The sequence below is a fragment of the Gymnogyps californianus genome, chromosome 3 (genome assembly GCF_018139145.2).
Source record: "Gymnogyps californianus isolate 813 chromosome 3, ASM1813914v2, whole genome shotgun sequence".
Classification (NCBI taxonomy): domain Eukaryota; kingdom Metazoa; phylum Chordata; class Aves; order Accipitriformes; family Cathartidae; genus Gymnogyps; species Gymnogyps californianus.
The window spans coordinates 32,991,202-33,017,944 of NC_059473.1; the positions used below are offsets into that span (position 1 = coordinate 32,991,202).

The 26,743-nt window shown below is 40.9% G+C and overlaps 1 protein-coding gene across 6 annotated transcripts in view; it reads left to right on the forward strand.

Moving 5' to 3' along the window:
• MOCS1 (molybdenum cofactor synthesis 1) overlaps window positions 1-26,506 on the forward strand; it is a 31,875-nt gene extending 5,369 nt beyond the window's left edge. For 2 of the 6 annotated variants that reach the window (XM_050893586.1, XM_050893585.1), the window contains exons 2-11: window positions 2,844-2,976; window positions 3,653-3,820; window positions 8,738-8,902; window positions 13,834-13,895; window positions 15,202-15,313; window positions 15,645-15,757; window positions 16,459-16,569; window positions 17,398-17,518; window positions 19,028-19,075; window positions 23,203-26,506. In XM_050893586.1, coding sequence (XP_050749543.1) covers window positions 3,664-3,820; window positions 8,738-8,902; window positions 13,834-13,895; window positions 15,202-15,313; window positions 15,645-15,757; window positions 16,459-16,569; window positions 17,398-17,518; window positions 19,028-19,075; window positions 23,203-24,047 — 1,734 coding nt within the window. In that variant the 5' untranslated portion in view covers window positions 2,844-2,976; window positions 3,653-3,663 and the 3' untranslated portion in view covers window positions 24,048-26,506. Of the gene's footprint in view, window positions 1-2,843; window positions 2,977-3,652; window positions 3,821-8,737; window positions 8,903-10,565; window positions 10,631-13,833; window positions 13,896-15,201; window positions 15,314-15,644; window positions 15,758-16,458; window positions 16,570-17,397; window positions 17,519-19,027; window positions 19,091-19,999; window positions 20,128-23,202 lie in introns of those variants that run through there. The other 4 variants (XR_007766172.1, XM_050893588.1, XM_050893583.1 and 1 more) reach the window with 4 other exon arrangements.
• The last annotated feature ends 237 nt before the right edge of the window (window positions 26,507-26,743 follow it).

Consider the following 26,743-nt stretch of genomic DNA (forward strand, 5'->3'; position numbering starts at 1 on the left):
AGAAATGAAGTCTGGATATTTAGCTGGGCTATTCAACTTAACCCTGCTTGTATTCTGAGAAACTCCCACAATAAGTGCAACAGAGCCAGCATTTCTAACAAACCAAGCTGCCAGATCGGGATTTCTTGGGGAAACTAAAGCTGTGCGGAGCTCACAAACAACCCACAGGTGCCCAGGCTGGAGGATTTCCCTGGGGGGATTAAAAACCAGATGACTTGTTCTGCCTGTGCATGTTGAAGAAGAGGGAGATGTAAGAGTATGCATAAGTGTGAGCAGCGCACGTGGCTGCGGAGGGGTTGCCACTAACACCTTTGGTGCTGCAGGGAGGGAAGGCCAGGCCTGGAAAGGGCTGGCTTTGCCTCTCTTATCCCTCTGCTGTTGTGGCCACCACTACAAAACAGAAACTGAAAGAGATTGCTTTCTTCCGGCCGAAAAGCAATTACGTGGAAACTAGTACTGCTGTTTTATCACGGGTAAACAGATGCTTTCTGGGCTTTGACACAGCCACTTTGTGTCTCCTTTATCTTCTCTAACCCCCCCCACTGCCAGGGATGTTCTTGGAGATCTTCTTATCTAACCACAAAGCTGTTTGGATCAAGAAGTGTAGTGGATTGTTTAAAGGCTAGTGGAAAGATTGTGCTGCCAAGAAAGACGGCTCCTGCTTAGAAGTTTAGCAGCAGCCATGGTGTTAGTGCAGCTGGAATCAAAATTGCTGCAGCTGCTGATGGCTGAAGTTGGGCCTCTCCCCAGATAACCTTTGCTGTCTGGCTGATCTGGTCGCTGAGGGTGTCCTCTCTGTCTTCCACCTACCCCTAAATCTTTCTTACAAATGCTTTCAGAATAAAATGTTTTGAGGAAGCATACCTGGGTTGTTCAACATTTTAGCTGACCATTTCCAGACTTCTTGCAAGGGCTGTTGTGAAATACTGTGCTGGATTAACTCCTATGGTTACTAGTGATGACCAGAGCCAGGTAGATGATGGCCACGGCTATGTGTGTTTCTGCTCAGCCCCTTGGCATCATTCCATACGTGCTGATTTTAGTATGTCTGGAGATTTCACAGGTCTGTTTTTCACTGCATGGAAATCATGACACTTGCTCAGTTAAGCAGTTTGAATACTAGCTAATGTGTCATTTTGTCTGGTTCCTCATTCTACATCTTAAATTTATGTCAAAACTTTATTTAATCCTTTGCCTGCTGCAGCCTATCAAGACTAGCCACCATGATTTTGACTTGAGGCATAATTCTGCAGCTGATTTTCTTCCGCCCTCACTTTTTTTAACTTTGTGAACACTGCGTATCCAGCAATGGTTTTGTATGTGCGCTTTCACTGGAGATGAAGTTCACTGTACGTCCAGGAATCCTTTAGCTTTCTTCCAGTTTTCTTAGCTGGCTATTAAGTGTCTGTATGTGGTTAACTAACAAGGACACAGTGAAGGTAGTTCTTTTAATTATTTTGACCCTGTTTTCTCTGTTTTGTTTTGTGATGCTATGCAGCTGGCCTCTGTCAGAGTTACTAAATTGGCCTCCTATAAAATGTTAATTTAGCTGATATAGTAGATGAAAAGACACCAGACTTGGCATGGTTTGGATGATGTTGTTTGTGGATGTTTGTATGTAGTGCCTGAATCAAGTATCCACCAGCTGATTAAAGTATGTTGGTAAACTTTTGCTTTTCTGCAGTACTGTGATAAGGGTTGGTTCAGTTACTATGTTTCACTTCGGGTATTGAAATATTTTTGAAAAGTAGCAGAGTGGTTTCAGCTGTGCTTTACAGGTGTAGAAAAATAGAGATATAACATGGTAATTTGAAAGTCATGGGCTAAAGGCAGTGGGACTCCCTGCGTTTAGACCCTGCTATAACCAACAGTGTTCTGGTGTTGACGGTAGTGATGTTTTAAAGATGCGTGGTATAAACTTGAAATATATTTGTTTCCAGTAGCAGCTACTAATTGGGGATATTTCATTTGATACCTAAAGTGATCAGCCCTTATTCTGGAGGGCAAATACTCAGTACTTCCTGAAAACTGTGTTGCTCTAGAATATGTTACACTGTGCTTTAAAAAACCTAAAAATTGTAAATAGAAATCACTTTTAATATTCACTTCATGACAGTTAATAAAGACATTATTAAAATTCAGAATCTTTTTATGCAGGCTTGAATAGGTGGAATGTTCAGGATCATACATTTCTCTTCCAGTCCCACTGTGTCCTGTATTATTTATCATCTTTTAACTGAGACAAGTTTTGTGGAAGTATTCTGTTGTATGGATTTGGGCAAGAAGACCTTGTTGGAAATGTTCTTGAAACGGACATCATGAAACATAATTGTACACAGCAGTAATTTGGTTTTGCTATTTAGAAGAAGTTATGTCTTGCACATGAAAGTTGTTAGGGACACAAGCAGAGATGTGGTGTTTCATCAACTTTTAGTTCTCTTGTGCTGAAGTGCAGGGAGGGACCCTTCTATATGATGTCATTTATCTGAGGGCTGTAGTGAGATTGGCTGGTCCTGGATCATTGATTCTGGACAATGCAATTAAAAAAAAAAGCTGCTTCCTATTCTGCACAAAAAGCCTGAAGCACCTGTGGCAAAGAGGCTGTATCTTAAAATGCACAGGAAAAATTGTAGTACAGTTCCATGGAATTAAGTAGGGTGTGAAACTTAATCAATAAATGGCCAGTTTTGACGATAAAGACAAGTCATGTCTTTTTCTTGTGCAGCTGTCCCTGTGGGGAAAAATGGAATAATAATTATCAGTTGAGTTCAAAGTTAATATTTATACAGCAAGTTGACAGGATAACTATTCAAATATTTAGCACTTGCTTGTTTTCATTACAGGAATTGCAAAGCTCAGGAAGAGGACACTTTCTACTGGAACATGCTGCTCCCTTCTCTGCTTTTTTGACGGACAGCTTTGGGCGTCAGCACAACTACTTGCGAATTTCTTTGACCGAGAAATGCAACCTCAGGTGTAAGAGTCTGCTTGCTTTCTTGCGCTAAGCTCTTATGCACCACATTGTTCAAAGGCCAAGAATCGAGTTAGGGTACTTACTGCTGTGTTGGCCCTGTGCTGTTTCTTGTCTTCACAAAGTAATGGTAAAGGATAGATAGAGACTGATTTGGGGCTGAGCTGCTGGCGGGATGGGGAAGCAGGAGCAAGCCTAGGGATCTGCCAGAGACAGGTGGGAGTGACAGGTCTTTCATCAGACTTGGTGTGGTTTGGATGATGGTACTTGTGGATGTTTGTATGCCATACCCGAAGTGAGTGATAAGTGTGAGAGCTCGTACCCAGGCATTCCCACAATTATGTCTGCAAAGTTTGTGGCAATGTCCCAGTGCTTGCCAGTTCAGTTTCGTGTTGCTTTCTGAATGCATGTTAGGTTGAAATAAGACCAGCTTTTCCTTCAAAGTGGATCCACTGTAATTTTGAGACCCATCAAATGAGTCTTGGGTTTTCTTCTGAAGGAAAACAGGAAATCGTTAGGAGATTGGTTGTAAGATTTGGTGTATGATCTTATCTGTATTTCAGAAAAGCAGAGTCATTTGACATCCATTAAAGACAGTTGCACTTGGTGCATTTTGCCCATCAATATTAGATTAACTGCTGCTGGTTTTTTCCCCATGTATTTCTGTATTCTTTGTTTCAGGTCAGTATTGTATGCCAGAGGAAGGTGTTCAGCTGACCCCTAAATCAGAGCTACTTACTGCTCAGGAGATAATCACCCTAGCCAGACTGTTTGTGAAAGAAGGTGTAGAGAAGATCCGACTGACAGGAGGAGAGCCACTTATCCGTCCTGATGTGGTTGATATTGTGGGTGAGTTCCCAATAAATACAGTGTGTTTCAAAGTGACTTGCTATATATTGATCCAAGAACTACACTTGTAACTATTTACTAACACAGTCCAGCAACCTGAAGCATAATTATACATTAAATGATGGTGCTTTTTCCCAACATTGTGAAATGCAAAATAGTTCCTTTCAGAAAACTTCCAGTTCTGCTCTCCTGCTTGGATGGAACTTTATGTCTCTTCATATTATAACAGCTGAACTTAGCATTGTCTTCATATTCAACATCTACTAGAACAGCTTGCAATAATGCAGCTTTGGGCTGAAAAATCAAGAATTGATGTGACCAGGTCCTCACTGGGGAGGAACAGTTGATATGTGCTTACAAACGAAACAGGTTTTCTTTCAGATTTTTGGGGGGGTTTGTTTTTGTGTTTTTATTTTATTTCCTTGGTAACAGATGTCACTTGCTTCTCTGTGTTTAATAAGGGATGGTGGAAATGCCTATGTTTGTACAGTTATTGATGAAGACTATTACTCCAATGGAAGATAAATTACTGGGTAATTTTTAGAAGTCTGTCTCCTTCGATTGGTATTGTGTTGACTGACTGTGCCTGTTTTTTTCTTGAGCCAGGTGCTTTTTTCCCTGTCCAAAGTCTCGATGTTATGGACGTTACAATAGCTTTGTGTAATGGCAATGTATTAGATTAAGTGGGTGCCCTTTGGTGTATTGTAGGCAGCTGAACTTGTCTGTTTCTGCACGTATATTCTTACAAGTACTGAAGGTAAGAAAGGGTTAATATGGAAGGTGAAGGTCTTGAAACTAGAGTAACTGCCTACTGATACACTGAGCTTTGGTGCAGAAAACAGTTGGTCTCTGCTCCTGCTCTGTTTTGTACAGGATTTGGAAGACCTTTATGGTCTTTTCCAAAGGAAGCAGCAGAGCAGCGTAGTATGTAGAACTGACCTGTTTATAGCTGGAAAAGGTATGGCTAGAGTGAGCCGGCTTGGGTCTCCTTGAACCTTGATTGTGAGGAGTCCTGAAACTGCACTAACTTCATCTTTTTGGAACTCTGGAATACCATTCTCTACGGCATTTTGCCCATGCATGATAGGTTATTTTTTATTTAGGATTGAGAGAGGTATGCGCCTTTCAAGAGACCTGCTTCTTTCAAGAAGGCATTCCCCACTTCTAGTAATAATAGGTATAATTATTTTTAGCTGGCTTTCACCAGCCAAAAGGGGAGCAGATTTATAAAATAGGTTGTATTTTAAAATATAATAAAGCCTTACAGTTCAGCATATAGTATTGGCATGAAAATGAGTTGAAATCAACAACGTCATCAGTTCATTGCAGAACTTTCTTTCCTAGTGTGTGCACCTTTTTGATTTATCGGCAGTAGCTGATGGCTTTTTCTACTCAACACAGCTACTCTGATGTTGAGGGAGTAAGTTGAGTAGCCAGGTCACTGCAAAATAATTATCACATTGCTGCAATTCTGAAGTATTGATATTGGAAGGATAGAAAGCTTTTGTTTGTTCGTTTTACTGCAGTGATAGAATTCTCAAAGGTTTATTTCTGTGGCTGAAAGAGGGAGATGGATCTTTTTGAACCACTGGGCTTTCATTATTCTGCCCGTGTTCTTGTTCACAGCCGAACTTTGACAGATTCATAGTGATCATTTTAATGGATGACAAGAGAGTAGTGGTCTTGGGGTAAAGGTAATGCATGTTAAGATGATTGTCCTGTTGCATTAGTTCATTCTGTCATGAATTTGTATTAGCCTGGCTGTTTTTTTCTAAGGCATATTGAAAATTGGCAAATTAAGTCTATAAACGCTTTTTGTTTTCTCAGGCTTTGGTGTTACTCTATGGTGCACAAGTTTAGGATCAAGATAAAAGTCTCAAAACTAAATAGATCACATGTAACAACTATGGGAAAACTCACTGAAGGGAAAACAAGCCCAAAAATGTCTTCTGCAGAATTTGAGTTAGGCACCTTTATTGAAGCCATTTTAGCACAATGTACTGGTTCGGGCTGGGATAGAGTTAATCTGGATTTCTAGATGATTTATAGAAGTTGGCTACAATAGCTCAGGTGCTGAATAGGGTTGAGATTTAAGTTAGGTTTGTTTTCAGCAAACCTTTCTCTTAACCATAAATGGTCTGTGAAATACCAATAAAGCTCAAAAATATTAATGCTGGATTACTATTACCATATTTTTCTAATACTCAAGTTCAAACTTTTTTGTTGTTTCAGTGAATGAATGTGATTTGAAGCTACTCTAGGTGACTGTTATTCAGAGACCTGCTACAGTTCTTTAGATTATTTCAAATCTTCTTTTAATGCATGCGCATACATAAACTATGACTCAGCAACTAGCACTTGCTGAAAGCTAAATCATGTCCTGGGGACTGCTGAAAACATGTTTGAGACTTTTCTGAAGCAGCTGATAGTGGAATATAGAATCCATCTCCTTTGGGATACTCAAAGTTTAAATTAGCACCGGATATAAACTGTGTGATAGCCGTTTATTATTAATAGTCTGAGAAGTACACATTTTCACTGACAAAATCATTTTCCATGGGGTGGAGGACGGATGGTTGGATGACTTTTTATAGCAACATACACATTTCGAGAGTGAAGTGGTGCAGGGTAGACTTGTTAATTCATGTATTAGGAGGTACACATGCCTTTTCTGGACTCAATCAGGGGAAGTGCAATTGAGGAAACGATTGGAGGAGAATATGTAAGAAACTTGTCTATTTAAGAAGATGCTCCTGATCCTAAAGGAAAAAGTAAATGTAAAAGAGTTTACTTGATGGCTTGAGCCTGACATATAAGCTTTTAGCTTCATGCTATTAAATTATAGCATCTGTTCTGTATCCTTTTCTACTTGATAGTTTTATCAGTTGCCTTTGCTTGTACTGATTGTTGCTAAAGCAGTGACCAAAGGTCAGCAAACAGACTTAATACAGGTACAAGGTGAGTTACAAAGTTGTGAAATATCTTTAATCCCTTTTGAATTTATAGGTCAACAAGCCAATAAACCAAGCAACTGCAAACATTCCACTTCTTAGGTTGCACAAAGAAGGCAGAGTGTACTAACTGGTCCTTTTTAACTTGTTGGTGTTAGTGTTAAGTCTCCATCTCTAATTTCTCACAGTGGGCTTCTATCCAATTTGTTATTACAGATGGTTCCACATATTAGTATATTTCCAGTGCCTCATCCTGTATCTCTTCCTGTCTGATGAGGAAGAAGATGCATTGATAACAGCTGGTGCCAGCACTAACTGACCTAATCAGCTGGTGCTACTTTTTTTAATTTTTCCATTTTAGGCTGCAGCATGGCTCTGGTTTTATTCAATGCCTTTATGCATTTTATGTTTCTAGCAATGAAGCCTGTACGGCAGCAAGTCTTTTTTTCTCTGTTGTTAGGAGGCTGAGCATTTTGTGCGTTCTGAGGCTGTAAATAAAAGTAGTGGTGTTCCTACGCTGTCCTCTGGCTGCAGTGTGTATCCTATGCTCTCATGAAGACTAGGCTGCTAGTGATAGCTAGTGGTAAATAATCTTTGGCAAACTTGGGCCAATAGCACTCTTCCTCTAGGAAGAGGTTATTCCTGGTCAGTGGGGAGGATTTTGAGAGGTGAATGCCAGAAAAATCTAGTTGTTAGTAAAGATTGCTCTCTCGTTACACCTCAGGTTCCAAATGTCTTATGGGGCTCTTAATCATGTTGCAAAATGCTGCTGTAAACTTCAGCATCTTTGGTGTAACCCGGCTTGTCCCATTCCAGAGTTTTGGGCCTGGCTTAGGGTGAATATTTTGAGAATAGCTGGGAAATGAGATAAAGCAGAAGTAAAGCCCTTATCAACATGAACAAATAGAGGTAAAATAGGGAGAGCAGAAGGGACTATGAAATATTTGTGGTGTAATTAAAGCTGCCTCAAGAGTAAGGGTTCTTCAAATATTTCTCAACTAATTAGGGTGGCGGCTATGAGAGAAGGGAGGAGGGAAAATAAAAGAAAATTAATTTGCCATGGCTCTGCTTCTGCAAGTGGTTTATGAGGGTTTTTTCCTATTTGTTATCGTACTGGTAACTGGAGGTTTGAAAGCCTGCCCTCTGGAGATCTGGTATGTTGAGGATTTCTGCATTTGGCTTATGAGGAGGCAGCTATTTTCTAAATCTTAATCTCATTATATTAACTGTTTCTTATGTGGTTTTCTTTTGTTAGCCATTTTTTAGTGTCTTGCGTAAGCCCTCTTCAATTGGCTGGGCTACCACTGTGAGTAATGGAAATATTTCAGTTGTCAAGTGCAAGTGTTTTGTCCCTTGGATGCTGTTGCCTTGGATTCTCTATAATGGTCTAATATGTTGACCTTTTCCTGATTAGTTAGGAGTATATGTGGTATTTCTTTCAGCAGTGTAAAGTTACTACTGCTGGCAGCTACCTCTGGGTTAGGACTGCTTTTTGGTAAAGCATAGCAGGATGAATGTTGCTAGATAAATGCAGCTAGTTCAGGTATAAGGTGTGAAAGGGATGGCTTGCTGCTTATTATTATTGTACAACACAGAATTCAGTTTGCAAAGCTAGACTGAGGAAAAGAAGGTAAACAAAATCAGAGGCCTTCTTCCAACAATAAAGTAGCTATTTACTCTAAGAAATGGAGAACAAAATTAGTGTGCATTTTCAGTGTTCTTTATAACCAATTTTGCTTGCAATAAACTACTGTCTTTCATACCTTTTGACATGGATTTGTGCTAAAGTGGGTCTCTTAAACCAATACAGCTGGAAGAAGGCTGAAGTGCTGAAGTGTCCATGTTTTCCTCACACCCTCAGTGATATTTTGTTTGTTTGTTTCACAAATCTTCTTTTGGGTTTTCTGTGTGACTTACAGTTGAATTACTTCTTTTAAAGTGTTCATTTTACTTTTTATTTTCCTAGGTCAACTGTACAAGCTAGAAGGGCTGAAAACCATTGCTGTCACAACCAACGGGATCAACTTAACCAGATTGCTGCCCCGACTGAAGGAGGCAGGACTGAATGCCATTAACATTAGCCTGGATACTTTGGTCCCAGCTAAATTTGAGTTCATTGTCCGGAGGAAAGGTACAGGCTTGTCTTCTAAGGCAACTGTGTTAATACTTGCAGTAATGTTGTGGGTTGTTTGGTATGTCTTTCACACTCAGTTGCTTTGGGAGGGGAGTGAATTGCTATCCTTCTGAGGCTAGAAAAAGTAGTCTATACTAGCTTATTTGATAGTGACCCTTTTTCCTTCTTTCTACAATCGTTAGGCAGGTAGAGCCCCTTTAGTTGGAGCTGGTGAAGTAGAAGATGCTCAACTCACCACAGTCAGTGTGACTACAGCTGCCAGTAACTGGCTGATTACTGGTTAGTCATGGATCTCAAGAGGACTCTCCAAATCTTGTGTTGGTCTCGTGTGCTGCTCTTCTTTAATACTGTTCAAAAAACAGGTGTTCCTGCTATAGCAGCTGGGGACTAAGATGCCACAAGAACTGAACTTCATTGTGAATAGCAGCAGTTTCTGGAAGTTATATTTGGGGCATGCTAGCAGTGGTGTTACTTGTGATTAGTGATGTTCCCTACCTCCACTACTTTTTAATAGGAATAAACATAAACCGTGCCTGAGGTCATTTGAGGGGGAGTGCTAGCTTTGTAACTTCTCTCCAATTGAGCTAGTAATTCCAGACAAAGTTTCAAAAATGCTTGGATGTGCCCAGTGTTACAGATTCTTGTTTAAATGAATCCTAAAGCTCATCATGAAGTTCAGCTTCATGGTTGGGCTTCCTTCCAACCTAAAACTGATACGATCTTGTATCATTCTCTTTCAGTCCAGTAATGTAACTTTGGCAGTCTGTGAAGTTCTAATTCAGACAAAACCTCCAAGTAGCCACTAGATGGTGCAACAATGTAAGATAAATATAGGGCAAGGGGTGTAGAAATCTGGGGTGCTGTAAGAAGCAATTTCAATGTTTGAATCACTCCGCTATCAAATCGAAGTTCTGCTGGCAGGTGCAGAAAGGTGTCCTTGTCTACAGTCTCTCTGGGAGCACTTCTTCAGGTTTCTGCATCATGGTGCAGAAATCTGTTCCTGTCATAAATCTGACTAGAGCATTATCCTTCCAGCGTAGGCTATTGCATTAATCTGGTTGTGTCATGGCACAGTTGGCTTCCAGAGAAGTATCTGGGAGTATCTAACCACAAGCAGGTGTTGACTATGCTCTTTGCTTCTGCTCTCTGCATTTGAATATTACCTGGTTTGTGACATTGACTGGAAACAAGCCCTTCCTTTGCTACTGAAGGGGCAAACCTGATCCTCCAGCTTCCTGAATTATATGGCCACAGCTCTTCATGTGTGATTGGAAGCTGTTACGAATGTGCTGCTTATAAAGTAAACTAAAAGTTATTGGGGGATGAGGGTAATTTTTATTTATATAAATGTTGTCTCCCCTTCTTCCCCCTTCAAAGAAAAAAAGGTCTTTAACCACAAAGAGAGAAATTGCTCAGCTGAATAGCATAGAGAATGAACAGGGAAGTTTCTACGACTCAATATTTTTAAGGAGGAGAATAAAGTTTCCAAATCATAGATAATTTTTTTTAAAGTGGAGATCAGGTAAAAATAGTAACGCTGAGTTGGGTTTTTTCTTTTGTTAAGGGCTGAAATTATGTAAAAATACTTTTTTATTCTTTTTGAGGGTTTTTTGTTTAATAGGAGATTTCCAAGTATGGAATGAGCAGAGAATAAAGTGCCTGCCCTACTGTGCTACCCTGTCTCCTGTGGCAGTTCCAGAGGCGACAAGATATAGCTCTGTTAAGGTGAGAGGGATTCCTGGTCTTAGACTCCTACAGGCTGGTAACTTCTGTGGAAAGTAAAGGTGGCATCTGATTACAGAGCTAACCAGGAACTCAAGAAACTTGGAATCATTTTTTCTGCTCCTCTGGAAACTCATTCTAGGGTTTTAAGAAAAGGCTGGAATTTTGTATCTTTGATGCAGATGACCTGCATTACACCTGCTTTTATTCCCAAACGGTTGGGATAGAGGGAATGACTGTGAGATGATCATAGATTTCACTGATGTATGAAAGCACATTAGAAGACCATAATATTTCTACTTCTCCCCATCTACCACGTTCTAAGGGATGAACAAATGAAAAGTCCTTTCTTGCAGGTAGCCAGTCTAACCTGTTTCACAGCCTGTCCCTTCTGTTTTGTTCAGTACAAGAAAAATGAGATAATATTGTACTGTAATTGAATCATTAAACATTGGCTTGAAGCCTTTCTTCTTGTAAGGATTAAATGTTGGGAGGTGTTGTCCCACATAGGATTGTTCTGGATGTGTCTAAGGTTCTCTATACTTTAAAGTTGGCTAAAGTTATGACTTCAGAAGAAATCTGAAATGATGAAAATATTGAAATTTTTCATTGGGTGGAAGAGGAGAAGGGTTGTCATTTTGAAATGTCAAACAAAAACTTAGAAAACTTCTGAGCCTTGACAATATTTCCTGACACAATGACATCTAGTATTCATTTCTACTGTAATATTTTGAAATGTTTTGGTTTTATTCTTTTTGTTGTTCCGTTACCACACAAGGACTTTGATCTAGAAGGGATGTTTCAATGAGTATGGCAATACAAATGAACTACTAACAGCTTTCCATAAAGAAAAAACAGAAAACAGTTAACATCAAAATATGAAATGCAGTTACAGATTTTTATTTTTTTACGGTAACAAATTTTTGTTTTAAATAATCACTCTGCCCCCAAAATCTTTGAGTGGAAACAAGCTCATAGTTGTTGCTAATCAAATAGCTTGCCTTTTTTTTGTTTGTAGAGATTTTTGATAGCTGTTCTAAACCACACTCTTGTGCTAGCGTGGCAGGAGGTAAGAGGCAGAACTGGGAAGGACATTGAGTTAGATGCATTGAGAGCTGTAATCCTGTTCCATACCTCTACAGTGAGCTGAGCCCAAGCATGCGAGTATTCAAACATGCAGAGTTTTTGATCTGCTGCTCGCTAGTGATTGCTTCCTGGCCTTTTTAGTTAAGTTCAGTTTCACCTTTCTGCAATCCTGAAGTCGCACATAAGGTTTTCTGCGCTGTTGCAGAGCTTTTTGATCCCATTCGTGGCTCTGGGATGTGCTTACAGCAGTGTATCGTTATCTCTGTTGCCACATTCAGCCTGCGAACTTAATTAGAACAAAATCTACCACCAGTGCTGCAAACTTCTTGGGCACATGCAAAACAAGTAGGTGGTGAAGGAGAAGGGTGACAAGTCATAACTTTAAACAGTTGCTTGCAAGAGTTATTTCACTGTCTTCTCCTTGCTCTTCACTTCTCTTTTTGCAGCCAGGACTAGCGTTAGGACTGGCTTATAAAACGGTTAGCATCTTCTGCTTTCCTGTGTCCATGCTTTATAATGCCTTTACTAGCCAGAAAGCAGTTAAGTGAAAGTTTCATGTGTCTCCTTTTTTTTTTCTGATCTTGAACGCATCCAATATTAAGTACGCACAGAATATTGAGTTACTACTTATTTCTAGTAAAGCACCTACAGATTAATGAAGGTGTGATCTCTTCACTAGAGAATCTGAGTTTGCGGTAGATAAGAGAGAGGGAAAGGAGAGTGATGGGCCTACACAGAAAAATGTATGAGTAGGAACAGCACAGGGCTTGTCAGCACAAACTTCTGGAAGATACTGCCCTTTTGCTAGCATGTATTTGCTGTTGCAGACTACAGCTTTGGAAGGAGCTCAGTCTCATACAGTGTTTGGTCTTTCATACCCGAGTTTAGTGTGCAGAACAGGAAGGGAACTTAGTGTAGTACCTGACAGGGTAGGAGAGACATTCACAAACATGGCGCTAGCAGCTGAGCACACCCACTCACCAGAAATGCGTACCCAGAGCTCAGTAGCTTGCTGTCTCATTCTTGCTACTATCACCTTGTTTCTCTGCCGGCTGGTGAGTGTGGCAGGGAAGGAATAATATGTCAAATCTAAAATTGGTATCTTGATGAAAGGTCTTAACTTTGTTTAAAGTTGACAGAAGGTGTGGTTTGAATGAAATGATTAAGAGGCTTTCCTAAAGGCCTTTGGAATTCCAAAATTGCATTGTTGCTTTATTTTTCTTCCAAATTTAAGAGGTACATGTAGGGGTGAAGGTACTTGCCCTAAATTAACTATATCTCTGTGTCTGGGAGCAGCTGAAAAGTGTAGGCCACGCTAAATGGCAGGGTGAGGCTGGGCACTTCATTCCTTGAAGTCACAGCAGTTTTTGACATCTTTCATTTGTTTTCAAGGGTCAAAGGCCAACTGAATTGCTTTCCTAAATGCTCTAATCCCCCCCCACGTTGTGCTCACCAATTTCACATGTTTAGTCATAAAAAAGATGATCCTGTAAAATACTGCCTGTGATCTTCAGACCAATGGATAGTCAGTAGCTTTGGGAAGCAAATTACATCTGTAGCCAGGGATGAACAGGGAATCGAGAGGCTTTTGTTTGTTCCTAACCCCACTCCCCTCCACAGGCACTTTAGAAAGATGCTTTTAAAATTCACTTAGCAATATTGCTGTGTGACTCGGAACGGTGAGATTCTGCCATTTTAGCAAAGATACGTGCCATTATTATCAAATACATATTAAATTTATTATTCTTTCTTCATTGCGTCTGGAGACAGTTCACAAATGCTTTCCAGTCCCTTTGAGAAGAACGTAACACAAGGCAAAGCTGACTTATGGGAAAGTGGAGAATCATATGCTAATGATATGTGGATGTCCAAAGATGCAGAAAAGCATACCAGTATTTTTGACTACCCCTTGACCACAGTAACACTGGCAGCCTTTGGGGGGGTGTGGGGTGTGTGTGTAGAATTGAAGTGTCTTTACTTGCAGCTCTTCTTACTTGCAGCCCTGTCTACTGAGTCAGATTGGTTTTTATTTGTCATCTTTTTGTCTTGTACTTAGTAACCTCCTTTTGCATTCTGTTTTTAAACAAGGAAAATAAATTTTTATTCTTTTTATATCTTAGGCTTTCACAAGGTAATGGAAGGAATCCACAAAGCCACTGAACTTGGCTATCGTCCTGTTAAGGTAAAGCCAGTGTTTATTTACTCTGCAACTGTTGTGTTTTACCATAAATTGTAATAAAAGATACAGCTCACTTGATGAGGAATTTATTATCCCCCCCTGTGAATAATTTTTGGTAAAACTGAAGAAAAATTTTAGTAGATTGCAGATCACATCAAGAGGTAATGGGGGAAATTCATGTAATTTCCTTGTGCAGCTGAGGATACAGGTTCATCCTGCCACATAGCCTATCGATTGCCTAGCTGCAGGCTACAGGGTGGTCCTGCTCTGTACTTGACTCTTCCTACCCCCTCTATTGATTTGGCACTTGTCTGACCCAGCTGTGAACTTTGCCAAGGGAGTTAACAGGCAGAAAACTACCCTGCAGAAAGACATTAATTTTCTCCTGGTTTATCTCCTTCAGCTGCTTACAGCAGACTGTGATGAGTGCCAGTGTGAGAGAGGAGGAAAGGGAGTCCTCCTTTGGGGGTGCAGATAGACCAACTTAGCCGTAACCTGAAACGTCACCCTAACTTATCTGTTTGCAGTTCTGCAGCTGTGGTTCCCTTCAGTTTCACCAGTGTTTTGGAAGATCTATTATGTGTAAGTGGTTTAGGCTATAGAGCTATGAAAAACGCTTGAAATTAAACTAGGTTTTAGGCTTTCCTGAAAGATCTTAAGAATTGTGATGCATAATGCTTGAACATACAAGTCTGCTTGCTAACAGGGAGCGTTTTAGCAACTGCACAGCTATCTGTTGTTCAGATAAAGCACAGAGGACCTGAGGCTCCAATGTAAATATTGTTTATGAGGAATGTGTGGAAAACTCAGTTTTGACCTCTTTTTGGAGGAAGGCAGAGCTAGTCGTCCTGCAGCCTACAGTTATGGAGTGCGCTGTGAACACTTCCTGATCTGGGGAATTTGCCGGTGATCTCCAATAAAGAGTGCTATAGAAGGTACCCTGCCAGTACTTCTACAGAAGCCATACAATATAGGACTGGGGAGTGGAGTTGTCATTTTAGACAGTAAAAACTGCCATGCCTTAGATGGGTAAGATGATGCCTTTGTTACCTAGCTTTTATTAGTTTTCCATTTAGCAAGGCAACTTTAACAACTTTAGTTAGGTTGGATGCAAAAACTTACAGGCAAGTTTGGCAGAAATGATCATCTGTATCATTGCAATCCTGCCAACTTCTCTCATCATCTTTTCTTTCAAAAAAAAAATGTTCTTTCTATCTACGTTGCCTTCTGCAAGGACTATGAAACCTTGTGTAAGAGGGAAGAAAGTCGTTCTCTGCTCACTAATTCCAGGTGTCTGCTTTTCCTGCAGGTAAACTGTGTGGTGATGCGAGGCTTCAATGAGGATGAACTGCTGGGCTTTGTGGATTTCACAAAGGATCTGCCCCTTGATGTGCGGTTCATAGAATACATGCCCTTTGATGGTAAGCAGTCCTACTTTGAGGTTCTTCATGGCATGGAGTGTGCCTTGGATATGGGTGAATCTCGTTGGTGGTTACTCATCCCGTGGGCTTGTCTCTGGAAGTTTTGGAGAGGCCTTTTCGGGAATTAGGAATTGCTTTAAGTTTTATGTTGTATCTTTTGCAGCTTATCTGTCTTCCTTGGATAAGCTGGAGAAGGAATAGCAGCAGGATTAGTTGGGGCTGGGACACCTAAAGGGAAAACTGAGATTTGTGGAGAACGTAAAGGTGGTTCTCTGCTAATTAAAAAAATAAAATCCACGGTCTAAAGTTATGCTGGTTTTGTTAATTCTAGGCAATAAATGGAACTTCAAGAAGATGGTGAGCTACAAAGAAATGCTTGATACAATTAAACAGCGATGGCCTGAATTGGAGAAATTGCCCTGTGAAACTTCCAGCACAGCCAAGGTGGGGTTAGACAAAGAACATGTGAAATGTTCTCTCCTCCATTCTTTCTCTACCCTAAATCCCCAAATTCTCCCAAGTTCAGCGTTTATATTTGACAAGCAAAGTAAAAAATACTCAGTGTAGTAACCCTGGGATTTTGGTCAAGCTGCCTGCATGTGGTTTGACAGTATTAAACACTGGTCATAGTCTTTAGCTTTAGAAATACGTGTTTACTAGATGCCTCAGTCAGATATAAAGAATGTCAGGCTTGTATCCTGTATTTACAGCTTTTGAAACTTTTGTCAGTCTGTGTCTGTCTATGACTGCACATTAACAAGCCTGATGAAACAGTTGTTCAGTGAAATAACAGTATTGCTTTAGAGTGTGCAGAGTCACATGGGGGATTTCTAGCCTACGTGAATATATGGCTCGTGGCTGCCTGAGTAAGAACATGCCTACTGGCATCACCTGTCAGTTGATAACTACAAGAGCAAACATTTAACAAGTTTGTGAATTTCCAGGAACAGGGCAGAATAGACTGGAACCCCTGACAAAGCTGATTTTGCTTTTTTTCTCTTGTGTGACCTTAGAACTGAAGAAAATCTGTGTTAAAAAGTCTTCTGGTCTTTGGGCAAGTGGAGCTTTAAAAATGAGGAGTCTATGTTTGACTCTTTTTTTTTTTTTTTCTTTTTTTTTTTTTTTTTCCCTCTGCATTTCTTTAGAGTTACAAGGTGCCACATTTCCAGGGACAAATCAGCTTTATCACCTCCATGTCAGAGCACTTCTGCGGATCCTGCAATCGGCTGAGAATAACAGCAGATGGGAACCTAAAGGTTGTTAGTGAAACGGGATTCTCTTTGCTTTCATGCAGTGAAAGTAGTGTTGAAATTCTTCCCTTAAAAGTAGCTGGGATGTAAAGTAGGATGGAAAGACGCATAATTATTACCAGCTAACTCCTGTTTATCTATCCTGTATGTATTGTTGTTCAAGCTTATTGGGCTGTTAGGGAGACGTTACATCACCTCTTTTTGGTTTCTCTGTTTTGCTACCATAGTTAACTTCAGTTGTAAAACATGGTTGCAAGGCCAGTAAATATAAACATTTATTTTAATCTTTGATTCAAAATCATCTTAAACATGTGACAAGCAGATGATTTCCCATTAAAAAAGGATCCAAGCAGCTGTGAGGGCTTGGCTTTTGTGTTCCACAAGGATCCCGTCTTGTTTCACCAAACATCTTCTTGCAACTCTTCTCCTTCAAGAGCAGCCTCTACATTTGCTCAACGGCTGTAGAAGGGGGAGGGGTAACCATTTCCTGCCACGTTGAAACTGGCAGTTTCTGGGGGAAAATTAAAGTTTTCAATTAAAAATTGGCGCTTACGCGTTGTCACCTGATACTGACAACAGCTGTGCTGCTGTCTAATGTCAGATGACTGAGGCAGCCTGAAGGCCCAATATGCTTAGGTTACATAAACATCCCAGGCTGTCTCTGTGTGTACATGAAGAGAGATAAAGAAAACAATCTCCATAAACATTCTCTTTCTTCAATAAGATAGGCTTCTGCAAAACTCTTTAGTCTGAGGTTAGTATGAAATACTTGTAAAAGCTATTTATTTTATTCTTTCTCATTTCTCCTCTTTTGTTTCCTTGGGTTGGCTGCAGGTGTGCCTTTTTGGGAATTCAGAAGTGTCCTTGAGAGATCACCTACGGTCGGGTGCCTCAGAGGAAGAGTTGGTTCAAATCATTGGAGCAGCAGTGGGCAGAAAAAAGAAACAGCATGCTGGTATGTTTGTTGTATCTGAAAAATAACAGCAGTTACTAGGAAAAACAATGTCCTGGTACTGCTGTGGGACGCATTGACTTGCCAGGAGAAAGAAAGAAGGAAAAGCTTCTTCAATGAAGCTGCATTAACTAAGGAAAGAATTTTCCAATCTGATAAGAGTATTGTCTGGTAGAAAGCTGGTAACATACCAGTCCTGCAGTTACTCCAAAATCTGGATGTCAGTTTTGAGTCTTCTAACCTTCCACGTGAGCTAGAATCCAGACCATCTAAAAGTCTTTCAGACTGACTTTTGTCTTCAAAGAGATACAAATACCACTGCTCACAATAACAACAGCAAAGCATAAAGCTAAGCAAAAATTGATGGAGTTGTACTGGATCCTTTTTTTCTTAAAATTAGCTTTAGAGCTTATTTTACAGCAAACTAAATTGAGCTGTTGGTCCAGCTACTGCATTAACGTGTTTCTAGAAGTGACAAATCTCTCTTTGAGTATGCAGAAATTTATAGCCACTCATCTAGTGCTCTGCATAAGGTCATAACACAAGGTCCATGATGATGCAGTCACATCCTCAGACCATATTAGTCTTTTCTGAATTTATATTGATATAAACTATATTTCAGTCGCATCTGAATGTAACCATATTTTTGTAATCTGGCTGCAGCTGGGAATGCTGACCTCTTGTACATGAACTGGCTTCATGATCATGGAATAGTCCCCTTTACACTAAAAATATAAAAATACGCTTTGGCCCTTTTGTTCTCTTGCAGATTCTGCCAGATTACTAACAGTTGGTTTTGCCCTTTTTTCATGATGTGTAAAACAAATTTAAAGGAAGCTTTTAAATCTGAGCGTAGACTAACTTGCAAAGGACATTGGTCTGACCCAGATAAAATAGTGCCTTGTAAACATAAGGGAAGGGGTGGAGGGATTGGTTCCTTTTCTTTTAGACCATTCATTTCTGAATTTCTGATTTCGGAAAGCATCGAGGGGGCAAGGAAAGAGTGTGTTCCCCTCTAGTAAAGGCATTTTACCATCAGCAGTGTTTACCTGACACTGTCTTTCTTTTTCCAATTTGTGTTAATCCCGGTGTTGTCCCTGGGGCCTTCTGTGATTGGACTTCTTTGAACTGGAACACTGTTAACAGCTTATCTATAGAACTAGTATGGTTAAATGCTATTGTTAAGAAACAAAATAGATGATAGTCCCAAGTTGTTTGAATTCTGTAGTAGGTAGACTGTAATTCAGATTATGGAAGGCTTTCTGGGAAAGGGTTCTACAGTGTGATAGACCCATAGCAGCTGGATGCTTGGAGACTGTGGCAGCTATGGTTTTAAATAAAACCATGCTAGATTCCCCCTCCTCCAGCTCCTTCAGGTTTTATTGAGCTTTGGTTTTCCTAGCATGCAGGTTGCACTGTGAAGAGCAGAAAACTAAATATATAAACCAGATGCATGACTGACTTAAAACCTAAAAAGCCAGGATTTTTATGTGTTCCTTATTTTATTTCTAGGCATGTTTAACATTTCCCAGATGAAAAACCGGCCAATGATCCTGATTGGTGGGTGACAAATCAGTACGTAATAAACATACAATGATTTTGTTTGGTTTTTGTCTTTGGGGGAGCAGAGTGGATTGGGCTTTTAAGTCTAACTTGTGTTTGGTTCTGGCTTAGGTTTAGGCGAAGAAATGGGTTTCTTAAAAGGCAGTTGTGGTTACATGCTGAAGTGGAAGAGGAGGAAAGGTTTAGTGTCCCTACCAAGCCTTATCCAGTCTGCTGATTGACAGCACTGGTTTTGTTTTCTCTAATTTTGAAAGCTCATTACATTTTCCAAAGGGATCACTAGCTTTCCTGTCTTATTTCCTATCTATCTATCTGCTTCCTTTGTACTTAACAAGAATACTATAGTAACTTATAAGGCAGTTTGGGGTGAGTTTTATGAAATTGACCAGACTGCCATATAACCATAAAGGATGCAGGATGGACTTTTATCCCTGGATTAAGAAATTCAACTTCGCTTATAATATATAGAGCCAGTAACCTGACAGAAATGCAAGTTTTCCCACCTGTCACTACTTCTTTACTTCAGAATCTGAAACCTGGGGCTTCGTTCTTTTGAAATGTCCTCTTATTGCTGCAAAGTCTCAGAACATAACCATGAAAACTGTAGTATCTGGTATCTGACCAGCCCTATAGACTGAGAGATTTTCTTCTTCTTCTTGTGTCTATTGAAGGTGTTTGCTAACTCGCCCTTCTGCTTGAAGCTCTGTTGATGAGCAATGTGGCACTGCTGGGGTTCTCTTACTGATTTTTCACATCTCCTTCAGTGTGGTTTTACCTCCTCCTTGCCTATGTTTCCTTTTTTTGTAAGAAAGATAGCTGTCTTCCCAAATACCTTTTTTCTTCCTTAGACTTAAGAAATGCTTGCAAGAGTTAGCATTGTGAGATTAATTGGAAGTTGTTCTGTTGTTTCTTATCAACAAGGGGGAAAAAAAAATGCAGCAGAGGTGGAAGAGATGAACGTTATGTTTCAAACCCAAACTCTCATCCTCCCATTGATGCTCTGGAGCAGGTTAGCTGCTGTGCAGCTTAAAACACAGCTTGTAAAACAGGTACCCTTGGGGAGGGGCAGGGTAACATGCATTAATCTGCAGGTCTTTGCTACAGGTGATATAACAACTGCTCTTGTTTTTTTAAACCGAGACCCTAGTCCTTGTACTTCTGTTGCCTTTATTAGGAAATAGGGATCTACAGAGGTCTTAACATAGGTTTTCACTGGGAATATTTTTCGCTTGATGCCTCCCTTTAAAGGGCCATCATTTTCCATGTTGAGTTTTAAAGTGAATGGATTCAGTGGCACAAGATTGTGTCTCTCTCTTTTGGTCTTTTGTATTTGATCACTGCTGCATTGTGTTCCAGGAAAGGGGGAAGAGGACTCTTTGTTTAAAGTGTGTATTGACTTGCATGAGGAAAAATTTCCTGTTCTTTCTTTTAAGAAAGATGAAAAATACTATATTAAACTATTGACAGCTCACTGGGACCTACATAATTTTTCAGGATGCCTTTGAAAGAATCTCCACGCTCCAAAGTTAGCATTCATACCAATGTTTGGATGTCTACAGATCAGATCCATCCAATTTCCTTTTGAAAAGTACTTTAACATTGTCTGACATACAATAAAAGAGGCAGCCTGTCCAGGTCCTCCCACAGCTGTTCTATGTCCCTTCGAGACTAACTGCTGGCAGTTACTGCATCACTGGAGATGAGTAGAGAGTATCCCACTGTGACACATGGGCAATCATTAGGAGATTTCCTAATTGTGTTTTGAATTACTTACAAACTTCCAATAATGCTGGCGTGCAAGCAGTCAGTGTGTGTGTATGGAATTAATTTAGTGAAACTTAATGAATGCTGTGGAAATCACTAATTGGTTTTGTTAGTCCCAGTAAGCCAAACCTGGCTTCTTCCCTGCACTGCTGTTGTCTGATCCTTTGCTATATGGTTTGTATCCTATTTCCCTTAATCAAAATATTCCTTTTGGCAGGTTGTTCTCCTCATGGGTTCACTTCAGTTATGGGAATTTCCTTCTTAATTTAAGTGTCATCTCCTGCCTTCTTTTCCACCCCTGAGATTGTGCTAGTTGGAAGCTAGCACAATTAAACTTCAGGTGCAGTAATAGAATATAAGGAGATACAGTTTGTCAGATGGTTTCAGTTGTGTTATATATAGTGCTGTAGAAAACCATTTTTTTTTTTTTGTAGGTATATAACCATTTTGGGTGAAGATAGAGATGACTAGGTACAACTTGAAGAAAATGTAGGTTGTTAGGAAAAGCAAAGAGGCTTTGCATGCATTACTGTCTGTTGCTGTCTTTTTACTTACCACTCTACATGAGCAAACAGTACTTCTCTTCCCTGTTCCCACCCATGTGTGTTTACCCTGTGGAAGTCAGTACTTGTCTGCCTTTGCAGTCCAGCTTCTCCTGAAGACAAGACACCTTGCCAGGGGTTTTAGCTTCAGCTTTAAAGCTAATCAAGGAATCCAGAAGAACAGAGTACTTTGAGTTCCTGGATCTTAAAAAGAATATCCAAGTTAGGCCCCACTGTATAAAGGGAGAGGGAAAGAAAGGAGGAATAAGCACAATTTTCTGTGCTCTTCTAAAGCAGAGCAATGTTGCACTCAAAACATTTATGTCCATTTAATCCCATTCCTCTGAGGGTAAACACATTACCACTAAACTTGCAGGAATCTTAATTTTAGCGGATAAGCCATCAGCTGTAGATCAAAAAGGGCGTTTGCCTGAATTTAGGTTATTACAGTGATTAAAAAAAAAAAAATCATTAAATCTATGGTTGATTTAAGCTTCAGTAATGGGCACTTTCAGATCAATGTTTGGAGGGTACTCTGGATGAAAAAGGTGCTAAGTGCATCAGTCTCGTTATAGCAGAGGCTGGGACTAACAGGGAAGAGATTGGTTTGTTTGTTTTAAAAAAAATGGGGGGGGGGGCACAACCAATGGGTTGTCCACACCATGTCTGTTACTGTCATGTGGACAGTCCAAGGTGATACCTGTAGGTTGGGGCAGCAGCAGTAGCTCAGCAAGGTGCAGAGGGGCCAGGAAGCTGCTTTGATTCACCTGTGGGCAGTCTGAAAACTCACAAGTAAGGGAGCTGCCAAAGGAGGTTATTGAGCAAAACCCAATTCCAAGTTTCTCGGAGCAAAGAGAGCAGGAGCTCTAGAAAAAGAGAAACATGCTTATCAATGAGGCTATTAAACTAGGGCTTAGCCACTTACCTCTATACTGCTTTCTCTTTACTTACAAAAAGTGAGAAAGACTCCTTCTGTCTTGCCACTTGGCGTTTAGCCCCTGTGCGAATGCCAAAACCAAGGGATTAAATGGCGAAAAGGGGCAGGAGGGCTTGCTTACTACCTTTCTGCCAGCTGGGAGCCCTGCCAGCTCGACTTGGAACATACTTCTGAGTCGATTTAAAATCTATCTGTCAATGAGGGGAGTGTGGTTTTTCCAGTGCTTAAACCTCAGCTGTCATTAACATGGTAAGAGCTGGCAGTAATAAGTGAGGTTCCCATCACAGAGCCACCCTCTGAGCTCGTAGACAGTGCAGTTGCAGATGTGGTGCTTCTGGTCCCTGCTGTCCTCAAGTGCTGGCATGACCCTTCCCTGCAGAAGGAGATGAAAGCAGGAAGCACAGCCGCCTGTGCTGGGAGGAAGGTGTTTGGAAAGGCAGAGTTGAGAATCTTGAGTGCAAGAATTTCCTATTAACCCTGCCAGGCTTTTGAAAGAAGACTGGTGCTGGGACAATCTCAAATGGATGCTGAGATGCTGTGACTTACTTTTCTTCAGAACTGATGTTCCTATAAGCTTTCTTGGCTGCTGTTTCTCAATAAGTGTTGATGCTTTTTGAAAGCAAGTTGTTGTTTCTTGTCAGGGACCCTGAAATAAGTGTTTTGAGTCCTGGGGTTTGTAATAACAAGCCAGCAAATGCAGGGAACTGATGAGAGAGAAGAGAAAGAGTGAGGAGAAGAGTGGATGTTCACAGGCTTATTGAGGTTTTTGCAGTACAGAAAGTCCCAAGCAGTGCTCTGACAGTGTTCTCAGCTACCACAGACTTAGCTTAGCTTTCCAGTTAGTAAGATGTATTCTCATGTTACTTTTTTTTTTTCCCCAGAGCCTGCATTGATGTCATTCCCACTATGCCACGATGCCCTACAGAGTCCCCCAAATTCAAAACAGTGGGGCCACACATCTAGCCATTGGCTGACTTTGAGAGCAAGTTTACCCAAACAAATGGGAAAAGCATTAATGAAGAATAAGCTTACAGGACAACTTTTCCTGCCAGGATTTCACCCAGAGCAACAGTGGCACATAACAACAGGAATTCTACAAACCCAGCTCAGAGGCTGCTGTGTCTTCCAGAAGGACCCAAGCTCCACATTTGACCCAAAGTGCCTTGAGGTTTCTCCTGTTGGCCAAGTTTCTGTGGACTGGCAGTCCAAAGAGGCAAGTCCAGGATCTTGCACCGAGGTACCTCGTGCCTCTGACAACTTGACTCACACTGATGAGGAAGGACGGGCCACAATGGTTGATGTTGGAGGGAAGCCAGATTCAAGAAGAACTGCTGTTGCTGGTGCTGTGGTCCGCCTGGGTGAGAAGGCATTTGGGATGGTGAGGCAGAACCAGGTGAAGAAAGGGGATGTGCTAGCAGTAGCTCAGATTGCAGGAATTCAGGGAGCCAAGCTGACCAGCCAGTTGATCCCGTTGTGTCACAACATCCCCCTCAACCACATTGAGGTGTCTCTGAGCCTGGATGAGGCCAAATACGCAGTGGTGATTCGCAGCTCCTGTCAGACCTGGGGGAGGACGGGTGTGGAGATGGAAGCTCTGACAGCTGCCAGCCTGGCTGCCCTGACTGTGTATGACATGTGCAAAGCAGTTACTCGTGACATTGTGATCGAAGAGGTGAAGTTGCTTAGTAAGACAGGTGGGCAGAGGGGAGACTTTTCAAGGGTCTAATCATATCCAGACATCTCCAGCCCTCCAGGTGACCACTGCTCATGTTCAGCCTCTTACAGAACTACTTTTGCTCAGCCGGTAGGCTTGGAGCCCTCAGCAGGTGTACCATACAACAACCCTACAACTCCAGTTTTGCCTTACCTGCTGGGTGAACAGTGGAGCCACTTATCCCTGTTGATCACCATGTGTGTTTTTTAGAGGACAGACTTCTCCATTCTGCCAATACGTTCATTTCAGTGTCCTTAACATGAGCTTGAGCAAAGATTCCTAGTTATACCACAGAGGTGGTTTGGTTTTTTTTTCTTCTTGCTGTGAAATATTCACAGCAGCTGTCATCACACCATGCAACTGTGAGCTCTGGAAATGAAGCAAGTACTGAAAGTGCTGTTATTTGGCAACTATTTTTAAGTCAAGGATTAAGATTTCAGAATTCTGTCTGTCTGTCCCCCAGACCCCCTTAGTTGAATTTAGAAGGTGAGAGTGAGAAGAACACAGCTCAGGAACCTTACCTTACAGCAGAGATTGTAACTGTGGAACAGTGAGGGGCAGAGGGGCAGCTCCCATCCCTTTGCATTGCTACTGCTTCCTTTGACTGCAAGTGGGAAATATCCACATATCTGTTTCAAACAAAAAAAAAGGATGGCAGCTGCCCAGTTCTCTGCCTTGAGTGCTCTGTAAAACATGGTGTAGAAACAGAGGATTTCTGGGTTTGGAAGAATTATTTTGCTGATCTGAAAGATACCTTTTACAATGTTAGAAGCATGTTCCAGCATTTTGACCTCAGTACTCAAATACATTGAGGCCCTGTGTCTGTCTGCATGCTTAAGGGCTTAATTATGCCATGCATTCCCTGACTTTAGAAATAGATGTCACACCCAGCCCCAGAAGACTCCCAATTTTTTAATCATACAGTGCAGTTCCTAGCAACCTGCATAGTCCTGACAGATAGAACAAACTTTAAGACTAGTAGCCACTTGGAAGAGTAAGGTAGTTGCTGTTGCCTTGGCCAGAGTGTCTTCCTGCATGTTTCTCTAATTTGTTTTCATGAAGTCTTCTGGCCTCAGAGCACTTAAGAGTCCCCACAAATGTACCAGTGGCCACTGTCATGTAGCATTAAATAGCTTTGATAATTGACTATCCTAGATAAGAAATTACTCAACATTGTTGTTAATACTGATGGATCCTTTTCAAACGTTAATTTAAATGCTCTAAACAGGGTGTTTTCAACTTTGGTTTACTTGTTTTCTAGTGCTTATAGCTAATGTGAAGTTGCATATGATTCAGGGTGCTCCCCCTCCATACGCACAGAGTTGAAGGCAGCTCTGGTAACATCAGAGAGGCTACCGAAAAAGCGTCTTAAACTTTGCAAGTAGCTGCTTCTCATGAAATAAGGTTAAATTACTGTGAGCATCAGTAAAGCACACACCACACTGTCACGCACATTCTGCTCACTTAAAATAAGCACAGGTCTAAGATGAGGAGGCAATAGGTTTTACTACAAATCCTTTACAAATCTTATACACTAGCTACCACAGAAGGTACTTTTTCTGTTGCAGGTGAACTAATTTGATTCTTTATTCATTGTGACTGTGAGATAAGGCACATACAATGACACATATAGCAGCTACAGCTGAAAGGGGAAGGAATCTGGAAAGCTTGGTGCCCAAACTCCATAAACAGTTGTACACCTACATTCAGCGTTATAGTCCTGATTCCCCTGAGTTAATAGCAGGGGCACTCCTGCTCCTTCCCAGGAGTGTACCTAGCACTGCCGTACTGAGCACCAACAATCGCCCCTGACCCTGCAAATACAAGACCGTGTTCATCTGTGGAGCTGCTGTGCCCATAGCACAAAAGTTTCCCTAGCTCAGCATGGAAAGAAATTGCCAGGAAGAGGAAGCACATGTGTAACCTACTAAGTTAACCGATTTACACAAGCACTTAACTCCCCCCTTCATGCACAACACACCCTGCCCTCCCTCCCTTCACCCAGTCTCTAGATAATTTTGAAAACTAAAAGGAAACTAGACATGCTCTGTAGTAATAAAATGATGCTTTGGGGCATATGATTCTTTGGCTTCTGAGAAGTTTGCTGTCATGCTGTAAAGCTCACACAAGGGACTACAGAGCACATGCATGACTGCCACGCACATCTTGCTACTTACGCACATTTCACTACTGTCTTGGGTTGAGAGTGGCTGGAAGCTGTGGGCAAACAGGCTTTGGTGCCATTTTATGCTCATGTTACCCTATCAAGTCTTGAAACTATGCACATTTATAGATAATGAACCAAGCACGAGTCAACAGAACATTTTGCGAGAGAAATGAGCTGATAGCACTGTATGTTTCAGTGGTGCTGAGTGGGCAATGGTGTAATATATGTTGATGAACTGGCTACGTTTTGGAGGCTTGCTTTTTTTTTGTCCACTGCATTTTTAATAAATACTAGTTGTAATGGAGTATGTTGCGCATTACTTTGAGTACCCTTTTTATTCATTCAAAGGAACATCTGTGTTTTAATCCATGAGCTTCTATGAATAGTTAACTCAGGACAAGCAACAAGACAGACTTTATAAGTTGCAATGATTAACCAGCAATTAGCAAGGGATCACAGTGACTTATTACTGTAAGAAATCAATTATTTCTTTTTTGTGTTGAGTGAAACTCATCTCTATCTGGCTGTTCTTAAACAGAAT